Source organism: Chiloscyllium plagiosum, chromosome 36, assembly GCF_004010195.1.
Source record: "Chiloscyllium plagiosum isolate BGI_BamShark_2017 chromosome 36, ASM401019v2, whole genome shotgun sequence".
Classification (NCBI taxonomy): Eukaryota; Metazoa; Chordata; class Chondrichthyes; order Orectolobiformes; family Hemiscylliidae; genus Chiloscyllium; species Chiloscyllium plagiosum.
This window is the reverse complement of record NC_057745.1, coordinates 21120080-21134414: the sequence shown is the minus strand read 5'-3', so window position 1 is coordinate 21134414 and position 14335 is coordinate 21120080. Positions and strand designations below refer to the sequence as shown.

General features: G+C 40.3%; 1 protein-coding gene across 5 annotated transcripts in view; it reads left to right on the top strand.

Moving 5' to 3' along the window:
* Positions 1-14335, top strand: part of LOC122541034 (protein unc-13 homolog C) — a 358819-nt gene that overhangs the window by 173822 nt on the left and 170662 nt on the right. For all 5 annotated transcript variants that reach the window (XM_043677514.1, XM_043677512.1, XM_043677513.1 and 2 more), the window contains one exon: positions 8017-8150. In XM_043677514.1, the coding sequence (XP_043533449.1) occupies positions 8017-8150 (134 nt within the window). The remainder of the gene's footprint in view (positions 1-8016; positions 8151-14335) is intronic.

Sequence of the window (14335 nt, the reverse complement as noted above, 5' to 3'; positions counted from 1 at the left end):
AGACATCACCACAAGACATGCTGAGCTGTGTGAGCTTCAAATTATCCTCATGTATCCGTAATATATTTTATGTCAATGCAGATCAAGCTATTCTCAATTCAAAATTATGTCTTCGATCATGTCAAAATATTATATTTTCCCAGTAAATTTGTTGTGAATTTGGCATAATTTAGTCAAAGGCACATCCCAATGTTTTGCCTTATTTGGAATGATTTCCTATTACCTCAAAATGCTCAAAGTACTCTGTTCAAGTGACTGTATGTTTTGTGCAACAATAATACTTTGCGTAGATCCATTTATAGGCAAAGCCTTACAAAAATGCATACACAAATATTTTTGAAGACTCCAAATTATAGACAGTGAATGAATTATTGAAAAATAGTACTGTATCGCTTGAGATCTTATGATAAATGTCCCATACTGGCAGATGTCCTCAGACAATTCAGACTTCATCTGTTGATGTGGGCAGCTTTAAGTTAGGAAATTGGGATAAGTGCATAACAGATGGTTGATCCATTATCACCTGTTTTATTTGATCATCGAAAGTTAATGTTAAATATTTGGTCACCTCGATATAGGAATGTGAATAACTGCACGAGAGAAGCTACAGAATAAATGTATGTGATTTACCTAAATTGGAGAATTTCTATTATGAGGAAAGGTTGAGGAAGACCTAATTGAACTGTATAAAATTTCAAAAGTTCTAGATATAATAGAAAGACCTGATTCTTCGTGATTGAAGGTTCCATACCATGAGGCGTAGATTCAGGGAAAGAGATAAGTGGTTGAAAGGAAAATTGGGCATTATTTTCAGTGATGGAGTGTGGAGGTCTGGTACTCTCTGCCCAAAGTATGGGGTAGGGATCTCACATAAACATCTGACATTCTAACAAGAGTAGACTTGTAAACACAGGAAGGATGTTACTGACAACCAGGGAGTCCAGTACCAGGGGTCACCATCGAAGGACACAGGACTGACCACATAGGACTGAGATGAGGAGAAATTCCTTCACCCAGAGAGTGGTGAGCCTATGGAATTCTTTACCACAGAAAACACTTGAGGCCAAAACATTGAATATTCTCAAGAAGCCATTAGATATAGTTCTTAGAGCAAAAGGATTCAAGGGCTATGGGGGCGGAAGCAGGATCAGGGTACTGAATTGGATGATCAGCCATGTTCGTATAGAATGACACATCAGGCTTGAAGGGCCGATTGCCCTATTCCTCCTATTTTCCCTGTTTCTGTGGTCAAGGCAGGAGCCCTCATGATGTTTGAAGAGATACTTGAACATCCAGCTGAAGTGTCATGACCTACAAGGCTGTGAACCATGTGCTGGAAAGTAGGATTTGACCACATGGCTACTTATCACCCTGTGTGTTCACCGTGGATTGAATGGACTCTCTGCAAATTTTGTTGCATTTATGATTATCCTGAGTCATTTCCAAGTTCCCTTCCATCAGAATTGCTTTTGCAGTAGCCCACAGCACAGGAAAGGAACCAGATGGGCTGTAGCTATTTTTGTTATAAATGTATGAGGTTACTTATGCATAAATGTAATCCTGCTTTTGATTACAACCGTGAACTAAAGGAACCTTAAAATGGAAATCATTCCAATCCTGATGGAAACTACAAATTGTACTTTTCTCAGTTGGATGCTGGGATGGCAAAATTATTGGACGTGTTATACCTGACACTCCTCACCGTCTCACTAGTTACATTCTGGTTGAGAATATCCATTTGGGACACACTCAATCCACCACCAAGTAATGACCTGAAATAGACAAAAGTGAGGACTGCAGATGCTGAGATCAGAGTCAAGATCAGAGTGGTGCTGGAAAAACACAGCAGATCAGGCAGCATCTGAGGAGCAGGAAAATCGACATTTCGGGCAGGAGCCCTTCATCAGAACCCTCATTCTTGATGAAGGGCTCCTGCCGAAATGTCGATTTTTCTGCTCCCCTGATCTGCTGTGCTTTTCCAGCACCACTCTAATCTTGGCAATGATCTGAAATAGTCGATCAAAGACCTCAATCTGCCACTCTCTGTTTACCCGCTTTCTTAGCAAGTGAGAAAAGAGGCTGCTTTCCCAAATCTGTAACCAGGGCAACCTAACTGTGGGGGAAGCTGTGAGGGAAAGGGAGGACCATCAATTGCCATAGTCTGGCATCAGTGGGAAGTACTTGGGTGGACTCTAAAGTCATCCCTTCCCCCCTCAACCCGATGCCTCACACACACCCCTCTCCCTCTTGAAGCCACTGGCCAGGCCTGTGATAGGCTGAGATACTTGCTGAAGCTCACTAGTCAGCTCTTAATGAGTTGGTTCATTCGAGTTGCCTTAGCAGTGAGAGTGGCGAGTCAGTTAGCATCTAACATGCCTGCCCTGACTCTTAGTCCCAAAAAAGATTTCAATGTGTTTCAGTTATAGCTGAAGCTGTAAGAACGCATTGGATGTACAATGTTTTTGAGCAGTTTGCATCCATAACAGGGTGGCACGGTGGCTCAGTGGTTAGCACTGCAGCCTCACAATGCCAGGGACCCAGGTTGGATTCCAGCCGTGGGCAACTGGCTATGTGGAGTTTGCACATTCTCCCCGTGTCTGCGTGGGTTTCCTCTGGGTGCTCCAGTTTCCTCCCACAGTCCAAAGATATGCAGATCAGGTGGATTGCCCATGCTAAATTGCCCATAGTGTTTGGTGCATTAGTCAGAGGGTCTGGGTGGGTTGCTCTTTGGATGGTCATTGTGGCCTTGTTGGGCCGAAGGGCCTGTTTCTACACTGTAGGGAATCTAATCTAACAGCTGTCAAACATAAAAGATACATTCTGTATCCAAATGATCAGAATGTGTGTGTTATTTGTCTGCAATATGTGCAACAATCCTTCGCCTCAAGTACACACACCATTACTGTAGACACTCATTTGGTCTAAGGAATTATGTGAGGAAATATTCATTGCCCCCAAAAGTGATGGATGGTAATGTGACCTTGTGTGATTTGACAGGAGTATTTTTTCCCAAATGTATGTTTCTCATAAATTAATGGAACTTGAGTACTCCCAAACTTTCCCGCCTGAATTATTATTATTCAGGTTATAGGTTGTGAAAGTTCAGGTCAATTTATGCATGTTTACATTGCATTCAAAGCTGGTACTTAATAACTGCCTTATTTCAGTAACTGACAACATTTTAAGCATTCACAGTAATGATGACACACACAGCTATTTGGTAAACCAGAATTTGTCAAAATATGTACAGCATTTTTAATCATAACACTTATTTTTAGCTCTTCCAGAATAATGTGAGCAGCCAATATCCTTTGCAGAATATATTCGTATTCAGCTGAATATGAATAATGTTTTCAGTGGATCTCAGTTCCTTTTGAAGAACAATTTCTTCAGCGACATGTTTCTTAGCGTAGGGTTTTACTTTGTAATTAGAGCAAATGTAGTCGTAAACATGGGTGACAATTTGCCAGCTTGATGGTTCCATCCTGAACCTAGGGCATCTTCCAGGAGATGTGCGTGCATCAGGATTATACCATACTTTGTAAGTGGTGAGTAGCCGAATAAAGGTTTTAGAAATTCCTATTAAAGCCCATTGTGAGAGATGGAATTTTCTGGCTTCCTGAGCTTCCCAACTCATTGAGAACTTGACCCGTTGCCTCAGGGTGGCTGTGCAAAGGTAGAAATGATATTCAGTAGCTCCACTGAGGCCCTGCCCACTATCCACCATGTGGAAAGTTTCCCTTTCCAAAATTGTGGTGTAGCTGTCGAATGTACTTTTTATCTACAATACTGGTACCAAGTGGTCCTCCCATTGCTTTTCCAGGGTCATGAGCATACCTGCTATCTTGAACTGAAAGATCAACTTGCCTTCTGACCACTAATTGGGAAAATCACCATCGGAGACTAATCCCTACACAATGCAGGGTTGTGATCTCCATCTGCTCCTGAAGAATGAGTCCAAGTCAAAACCAAAACATTCTACCTTTGGTTATCAGGGGAACCTATAAGCTCTTCAGTTGAACATACAGGAACATCTAACAGATATTAGTATATAATTTAAAGTTTAAAAATGAATGCTGTCCAGTCCCACTGGTAATATGCTTATGGCACAAAATGGACAGGCTCATTTGCATAGTTCTTGTGATCCAGGTAGTATCATACAGAAGACGACCTTCGGCCCATCTATACTGCTGAGAGCACACTAAATCTACACTAGTCTCACTTCCAGCAAGTGTAGGGAGCATACTAGCTGAGGGAGCAGAAAATTGTTTGGATGTTTAAAGGGATGAACGTAGAAATATAACAGCCTTTATAAAGGCATCTTCATTCACAAACAGTGCTTGCATGAACTGGAGAGGTGAGGGATTAATTGAAGATCACCAGGCATCAGAGATAAGGAAACCTTGAATGCAGACTTAAGACTGTGGTTGGCAGCTCCCTTTTCTGCTGGGCCAACTCTGAAATTCATACTGACAATAGGTGTTCTTACAGCCCATGGCGGTATTCTATTGTCTGATTTCTACAGGGCTTAGGCCATGAGAAGGCAATTCCCTTAACAGTTGTGATACAAAGTTTGTGAGAAGATTTGTAGCTTGGGTGCTCGTTGCTGTGGTTCTGTTCGCCGAGCTGGAAGTTTTGTTGCAAACGTTTCGTCCCCTGTCTAGGTGACATCCTCAGTGCTTGGGAGCCTCCTGTGAAGCGCTTCTGTGGTGTTTCCTCCGGCATTTATAGTGGCCTGTCCCTGCCGCTTCCAGTTGTCAATTTCAGCTGTCCGTGTGGATTGTTAGCTGTCTTCCTGTTTGTCCTATATAGTGTTTTGTGCAGTCCTTGCATGGGATCAAGTTGTGAGATCTATATGTATGTTTTAATATAATTCATTGTAGATTTTTGAATTTTGAACAAATGGCATATGGGCTTTCTGTTTCTGAAGGATTTTAATGATTAACTGACAAGTATTCCTGTAGCCCTAGTGATTTATTTTAAAATATCACACAGAGAAACTTTCTTGAGTGTAAGGAGGATTTGTTTACAGTTGGACAGTTTATGAGTGAACAAAATGAACAATAAAGTGCATGAAGTTTTCAGATTGTAAATTCTAAAATCTTTGGCAAGATTTAGGGGATACACCCATAGTGTGGAAAAAGTGCTATTTAGTTTCAATTAGGGAAGGTTTGCAGAAGATGTATCAAGCATTTTCCCCTGTGAAGGGAAAGTAAATAGCTTGTGTGTAAAGAAAATATTACTTTGATGTAGGGTGTTTAGTTTAAAAATTTGAGACCAAAAGTGAGTGCTTAAAACCATGAAGGGATTATTTCAAGCTGAGAAAGTCTAAGCTCTGTTGTGTGAAAGCTGCAGAAAGAGGCTGCCAGATTCTCAAGATGGCGCATGGAAGCCACAAGTGAAGTATGCCTTTTAAATATGAAATGGAGGGTATTCTCTGAGATGTGGGTACAATAAAGGAGGGTTTGCGTGATTAGTTGGATTGTATTTTGCGTTGTGTCTCAAAAATCTTTAAGTAAGTGTTATATAAAATGATTCATTTTATTTTGTTTATTATTTTGGGTAATAAACTTCAGTTTTGTTGTTAACATTAAACCTGCAACATTGCATGTTGTATTTCAGTGAACGACCATCTAATTAAAACCAAAGAATTAAACAAAATATGACCTATCAAGTCAGATTTCAGTCTAGGATCTGACTTGACCAGTGATAACATCAGCTAGGATCATAACACTGTTGCTGAGTAGGTTTAACAATAGTGGACTTGTACACGTTCAACTTTCCTTCCTGATGATCACCTCTGTGCAGTACCCCATTAACAATGTCACATTACCTTTGTGTTCTTTCTGAAGAAACATCACGTCTAAGAATGAATTGAATCTTCATAAAAATGCACACTATTGTTTTTTTTTCTGTCATTAATTACCTTGACAGCTAGAACCTCCAGCTGTACTAACTAATTGCCCAAGTGAGATGCGTTCACATCTGTGATGTAGATATAGGTGTGCCAGTACCAATGACTCAGTGCTAATTCATACCACACAAATAGGCCTGCTGTCCCTTTAGTAACTCTTCCTAGCCCCTCAGATAGTGGAATTCCAATTGGCAAGCCCATAATTGTGGGTATAGATGGTGCGGAGAAGCAAATTTAAAGAACAAAGACTCTGGAGAATGCAAGTACCTGGTGAGAAAAACATTTTTAAAAAATAGAATCATTGGCCAGGTGACCTCAAACTGCTTCAAAAATCTTTCTCATCCATGCATTCTCATACTGCTCTTCCTCCCTCCAACTCTGAGAAATGTCTGGCATGTATCTGGGATGGAAACGTGCTCGTCTGCATTTCCACCAAACTGTGTTTTCTGGAGTAGAGCACAGGAGGCACGAACAGGGCTCAGCATTTTTTGTGCGTTGGCTCTTTTTGCTGCGTTTCAATTATAAAATATTCCAGTAGAAATTCAATTGTTGTTATGCGATTGAAATGCACAATTAGACAATTTTGCAGACATAACCTTACAGAGTTATTAAAAATGACAGTCGGTTTTACAAGGAGTAATGAAGTGTTGAGGATAGCCAACTGAAAGAAGGTTTAAAATGCAATTATTGATGATTGGCAGTACAGCTGGTCACATTGATTGTAACTTATCAAATTTCACAATGGACTTTGATCATGCCAGGTAAATGATATAGGATTTCAGTAGTTTGGATTTGGAAACACTTGCTTATGACTGTAGAGCAGCAAGTTCAAACTCCCAAGCTATTTGATGCTTAGCTCTGATTCCCTTCATGGTGATGAGTTTCATCACTGAAGAGTTTGTTAGGCAGAATTATAGCAAAACATTCTGCCTTGGGAGGAAGGTTGACACTTCTGTGCTGTGTTACAGACACAATTCTTTGCTATGAATCAATCAAGATGTATATGTGCAAATTTTCCAACTCTTTGTCAGAAAGAAATTCAGCAACCAGATCTCTGCATTGTGTATTAGAGTTCTCAAACTGGATTTCCCAATTGGTTTCCTAGCAGATTGTGCATTGTACAAAAGTTCAGCAATGTAATTGCTAAATATCTGTCATTTTTGCCACTCAATTTATGTTGGAACAAAAATGAGCTGTAGAACAGAAGAATAAAGAGGTAAAAATGCTTTAGAAAGTAAATTTGAATTTCCAAAAGCAATTAGATTTTACCTAATATTCAATTCCTGTACCTGAATACAGATTGTGCTTGGGTTCTATTCTGTTTGCCCCTTTGTTGTAGGTATTCCTTCCCTAAGGGACTCATAGCCATTTGTATGGCGTTGGTTCTAGACATTCAGCCCTCATGAATTTATGGCTTTCCCAGCAAGTTTTAGATAATACATTCAGAGCAATGAACTAACTTTATAAATAGGACACAGCACAATGTCGTGCAGAGATAATGTTACTGGACTCATAATCCAGACACTTAACTCATGCTTTACAGACATGAAGTTCCAATTTCAACTCAATTAACTAATAAATCTGCACTTGAAAACTACTCTCAATGACTGTGATCATGAAACTGTAGGATTGTTTTAAAAACCCGTTTGTCTCATCTTTCAGGGATGAAAGATCAATCTGCCATTGATTGTCTGGTGTGACCCCTTAATTCCCTTACAAAATGGCCCAGCAAGCCTCTCAATTGCAGGCAGCTCTCCACCACCTTCGAAGGCCAATTAGGGATAGACAATAACAACGTATTATCCTATTGATGTTCATGTCTGAAGAAGGAATTTAAAAAGATATGGGCACATGTTACACATCACTTAATATCTCAAGACATTATATGTGGGGATGCATTGGTATTCCTGTGGAGAATTTTTAACCAATCTATTACCTCTTTTTAACGACGCTTTAACGTATGTTGGTTGTTCTGTATTTTGTGGTTTTGAGCTGCATACTGTAAAAAGGACAGCCTGAATATTAGCTATTAAGATGCATTAATTTATTTTCTCCAATACTGCATTTTGCTTTTGAACTAATGAGTATTTTTATCTCAACAGAGTAAAAAGCAAGAGATTCCTCGTGAGGACCAGGGACCCACCATCAAAAACTTAGATTTCTGGCCAAAACTCATTACTTTGATGGTTTCTTGCATAGACGAGGATAAGACAGCCTATACCCCTGTCCTGAACCAGTAAGTAAAGTCAGAGTTTAAGTTCTGTTTCAGATATGCATTCAAATGCTAAACAGGAAACTGACTTGCAAAATTCTTGTTGGCAATGAAGTAGCAAAATGACATCAATGTCAAGGCTGAAGATTACAAATAATTTCACAGTAGTGCAATTTTATTTCTTCCATTTAGCATATACATTACAACTGCAACTGAATGAAAACATGTCATAAAATTAATAACAGGGAATGGTTGCTAAACAGAATTACTTGGATTCCATTTGGTTGCTTTCAAAATTTTATTAGGGAGAATATTGATTAAATTTGCTGCTTGTTGTTTTCTAACTTCATTGTCCAGAGCAAACAGAGAAAAGCTTACACCTCCCCTGCTCAATGAGGGAATTCATGGATAAAATCAGATCAGTTCCAGCATTTCTAACTTGTGTTAATCCTTCAAACAGATCACTAGCTACTTAGGAGTTGAATCATGGCCTCTTTCCGCACTATAGGGGTTCTATGATAACAAGTTATTGTAAGAAGCAGGATGTCATTAAATATACAAGAGATGAGAGCTGATTGCACTCATTTGGTGCCAGAATCAGTTCCAAATCTTCAATCCCCTTTTCGGAAATGGAGTCCACACTAGTCACAAAAAAAACATAATTCATAAATGGGCAATTCTTGGCCATTAATTTGCAAATTTACTCAGGCAGTCAATATTGGTTCAGAGCCACACATTGGTGCAGTTTCCATTAAAATTACAACTACACTATTTATACTTCAAATGAGAAAACTAAAATGAGGATTTTGGATGATTTTGCCACAAAGATTTAATCTATCTTGTCTTGATAAATTAGCCTCATTAGAACATCTTTGTCACAGATTGCCAGTTACACAGTACACAAGCCTTTCAGTAGGAAAGGAATGCTATAAACTGCAGTATAGTACTCTGAGGTGCTAAAGGTGTTTGTCATATTTGTGAATTAGGCTGACAATTATAATGGGAGAAAGTGAGGACTGCAGATGCTGGAGATCAGAGCTGAAAAATGTGTTGCTGGTAAAGTTGTGGTTGGAGGGTTCCTACGTGGAAGATGAGGCACTCTTCCTCCAGGCATCGTATTGCCATGGTCTGGTGATGGAGGAGGCCAAGAACCTACATGTCCTTGGCGGAGTGGGAGGGGGAGATCCCTCAGACATGGTTGATGATGCTCTCCACCGCATCTTCTCCACTTCCCGCTCCTCCGCCCTTGAACCCCACCCCTCCAATCGCCACCAGGACAGAACCCCACTGATCCTCACCTACCACCCCACCAACCTCCAGATACATCGTATCATCCTTCGTCATTTCCGCCAGATCCAAACAGACACAACCACCAAGGATATATTTCCCTCCCCTCCCCTATCAGCGTTCTGGAAAGACGACTCCCTCCGCGACTCCCTTGTTAGGTCCACACCCCCCACCAACCCAACCTCCACCCCCGGCACCTTCCCCTGCAACCGCAAGAAATGCAAAACTTGTGCCCACACCTCCCCCCTCACTTCCCTCCAAGGCACCAAGGGATCCTTCCATATCCGTCACAAATTCACCTGCACCTCCACACACATCATTTACTGCATCCGCTGCACCAATGTGGCCTCCTATACATTGGGGAGACAGGCACCCTACTTGCGGAACATTTCAGAGAACATCTCTGGGACACCCACACCAACCAACCCAACCACCCCGTGGCGGAACACTTTAACTCCCCCTCCCACTCCGCCAAGGACATGCAGGTCCTTGGCCTCTCCATCATCAGACCATGGCAACACAATGCCTGGAGGAAGAGCGCCTCATCTTCCGCCGAGGAACCCTCCAACCACAAGGGATGAATGCAGATTTCTCCAGCTTCCTCATTTCCCCTCCCCCCATCTTATCTCAGTCCCAACCCTCAGACTCAGCACCGCCCGTCGATTCTCCTGCTCCTTGGATGCTGCCTGACCTGCTGCACTTTTCCAGCAACACATTTTTTAACTCTGACAATTATAATGTTATATCAATCCTCTTTTCTTTAAAATAAAGAACTGGATGCAATTTACAATTTGAAATAATATATTTTATACTTTTGCTAATTGTAAATATGCTCAAGTAGATTGAGTGACCTCAGAAAAATTTAGAAACTGAACTATGATAAACATACATTAATTACACTTAGCTCTAAAATTACACCATGAAATCTTAATGTGCAATGTTTAATTTGCTTTCTGATATTTTAGTGTAAGTTTGAATCAAAATAGTTGAAACTGGGTAAAATATTGCAGAGCTAAAATATTGCAGGGTAAAATGTCAAATGTTTGTGCTGCACATCTGTTCACTATTGGCACAAGCGATATGACACTTCTGTTTATTATTTAGCCAATTTACAGTTTATGTGAAGTAAATCTGCAGGAAGCACAGCCTACTAAGCATATTGCCAAATATGTAAATTATTCATTGCAAGAATATAAAAATATTAGGTCATGTTCTTCGATGCATTGGCTTCTGCCAGACAGTCTCAGCATAACTCAGAGCCACTTTGGGCCACCAGATTACCCCTAACCTTTCATGATCGTCATTATCAATTTGTAAATGAATTTTCTAACTTTAGAACCACCCGAAAATCAGATGTTTTGACTATCCAGGAGGACAGTTTGTTCAGAGCCACAAGGTTTGAGGCAACTGTATTAACTTATTGAGTGAAGATGTGTCAGAGCTTAAAGAAGTTTGTTACTATTGAAAGGGGAAGTGGAATGCTACTGAAAAAAAGAATGGGGCCAACCTAAACAAAGTGTACTTTTTTTGTGTATGTTCAGGGTGGAAACATCCAAGTTTCATTGAACTGACCTGCGATATCAGGCAGTTCAGTTTGTGTTGTGTACTTGTAAAATCTGAGCTCTGATCACACGAAGTTTGCTCTATCACTTCGTGCCTCCTAATTGAACTTGTCTTACGATAATGTTGATGATCAGAAAAGGGCTGTCGTAGGTGGGGTCACGGAGGTACCATTCACAGCCATTTGCAAACCTAAAGCTGCACCATTTGTAAAATGTTGCCACTGCCCCCTGTGTGGGCTGTTTTCTCGGATGAGCAGCATCACAGCTGCTCAAAATTATTTGTCCAGCAAAACCCTTTTTAAAAAAAATAAATTTTTAAGCCATAACTCTCATTTTGCGATCTAATCGAACTGTGGAATAAATTTGAAATGGTTTGCTGGCCCAGTATCTCCCATTTTAGTCTGCAAAAACCAAGGCGAAATATATGTATCCCTTTAAAACTTTAGACTCTGGCATATATAGAAAATCCATTCACCAGAGTGATATGGGGTTAATAAATGCAAACAAATAGGGAAATATATAATGAAACCAGAAGGCTCCAACGAGTATAAAATAAGATATCTATTAAATGAGGACTGATAGAACTATTGAATAATAGAGGTGTTAAGGCATTTTTGTTTATCACTCTAAAAGCTTGTATTTTGAATGATATTTATTTTCTTTGTGTGGGGCGGGAACATTGCTGGCTAGATCAGAAGCTACTGCATATCCCTATTTGTCCTTGAACTGAGTGGCTTGCTAGGCCTGTCAGATGGCAGTTAAGAGTCAACTACATGGTTGTGGGTATGGAGTCACAAGTAGGTCAGACCAGGTAAGGATGGTGGATTTCCTTCCCTAAAAGACATTAGTGAACCAGGTGGGTTTTCAACAACAGTTGACAGTGATTGCATGGTCATCGTTGGGCTAACTTCTTAAATACAGATTTTTATTGATTTCAAATTTCACCATCTTCCATGGTGGGATTTGAATCTTCAGCCCCAGAATATTAGGTCCTGGGATTCTGGGTGACTAGTCCAAAGAAGTTTGCACTGAGCCACTTCCTGTCTATTTGAATGATATTTTGTTGGATCCATTCACATTACTGATAACAACTGGCACATCACAAAATGAAATAAATCAGCAAATTTCCCTGATCTAATATGATTTTTATTTTTACAAACTACCAATGTCCTTGATTCTATCTTATTTTCTTCCCATTAGGAACAGTTAAAATAAGTTCTCCGTTAGTCATGTAATTTGTTATGTTCTAAAATTGACTGGTAAATGTAACTCAGTTTACCTCATTTGTATGAAAGAACTTACATTTGTAAGAAGACAAAGCTGCAATATTTGTGATTAAATTTACTGCAGCCTCAGGTCACGTGGGGTTGGTGGTTTGGGACTGAAACTTGTCAGGTTTGGGACAATCCTACCGAAAAGCGCAAAGTCTTGGGCAGCTGGTTTAACAGACCATGGATTTCATGGTGAAAGCTGAAGAGATGTAGACTTGCACAGTTGACGGTTTAGGAAAAAGGATTAATAGTGGGTGCTTCGGTTAATAGATATCATGAAAGAAGCTTTCACTTATGCAGTATTTTCAACCAGCACAAAAGAAAATACCGAAGATGCTTCAATGATTTTCATCTGTTTCTTTAAGAACAGAAGAGCTAGGAGCAGGAGTAGGCCGTCTGGCCCTTCGAGCCCGCTCTGCCACTCAATAAGATCATGGCTGATCTTTTCGTGGACTCAGCTCCAGTTACCCGTGTTTTCATCACATCCCTTAATTCCTTTATTTTTCAAAAAAAGTATATACCTTAGCTTTAAAAGCGATTACTGAAGTACTGTCAACTACTTCCCTGGGCAAGGAATTCCATCGATTAACAACCGTCTGGGTGAAGATGTTCCTTCTCAGTTCAGTTCTAAACCTGCTTCCTCTAATCTTGAGGCCATGGCCTCTTGTCCTAGTCTCACCAATCAGTGGAAACATCCTCTCTATTTCTATTTTATTGATTCCCTTCGTAATTTTATATGTTTCTGTAAAATCCCCCCCCCCCCCGACATTCTTCTGAATTCCAGTGAATATAATCCCAATCTACTCAGTCTCTCCTCCTAAACCAACCCCCTCAACTCCAGAATCAACCTCGTGAACCTCCTGTGCATCCCCTCCAGTGCCATTACATCCTTCCTTAAGTAAGGAGACCAAACCTGCACACAAGTGTGGCCTCACCTGCACTTTGTACAGCTGTAACATTACCTCTCTGCTTTTAAACTGAACCCCTTTAGCAATTAGATTAGATTAGATTAGATTACTTACAGTGTGGAAACAGGCCCTTCGGCCCAACAAGGACACGGGGAGAATGTGCAAACTCCACACAGTCAGTCGCCTGAGGCGGGAATTGAACCCAGGTCTCTGGCGCTGTGAGGCAACAGTGCTAACCACTGTGCCACCGTGCCGCCCACAACATTCCATTTGCCTTCCTAATTACTTGTTGTACCTGCAGATCAGACTTTTAAAACATTGTTCCTTTCTACCAGTGATTTATTTAACAAGAATCGGGATTTATTCCTTTTCTATAATTGTTTTTTGCAAGAAGCATGATAAGTGCAAATCAGATCTTTGTGTATAACATAGAGCGAATGCAATTAGTGCAATTTCCTAAAGGTGTCAGTTAGCCTTTTGCTGAGATTTCAGCATGAGATCTCAATTGGAGGGAGCCTGGATTAACAGTTTGGTGTATGTGTATGTGCAGCAATTTGTTGAACTCCCAATTTTCCACTGACTGCCAGGATTTACCGCAGATTGGATGTAGCGATGTCCACATCCTGTTCTTTGATCTGTATAACACTGTGGCTGCATGTTGAAAGGGGAACTCAATTCCTAACCTAACACTTTCTAATTTTACACTGACCCCTTTCAAAGCAAGCCCTACATTAAAGCAGTTGAAAATGAATGCTTGGAATTGAGTGCAATAACAGTATTGGCACCACACGACACATGTCAGACTCTATTGCACACTCTGATCCTCCAGAGTTGATTTTCTGCCAAAGATTTGTTGGACTGCTGATTAGAATTCACTGCAGTAGCCATCCTCGTGAATCAGAAGTAGAGTAGCCAATACTCCTGTGTATTGTATCCTGCCAGTGTGTCATTTGTAAACAATGCTAATTGCTATTGAGCCTCTATAAGCCTTGAGCTATTAATATATCAGCAGATTATGGTTGTAAAGATGTTTACTAGTGGCATGTTGTAATATTTACTGAACTGTCCAGACCTTAAATTACAAACATGATTTTTGATGCCCATTTAATTCTTTAAGGTAAAATCTATCAATCACTGCCACTCCACCATGGCATTTGTGTTGCCCATCAGTGAGTGAGCTC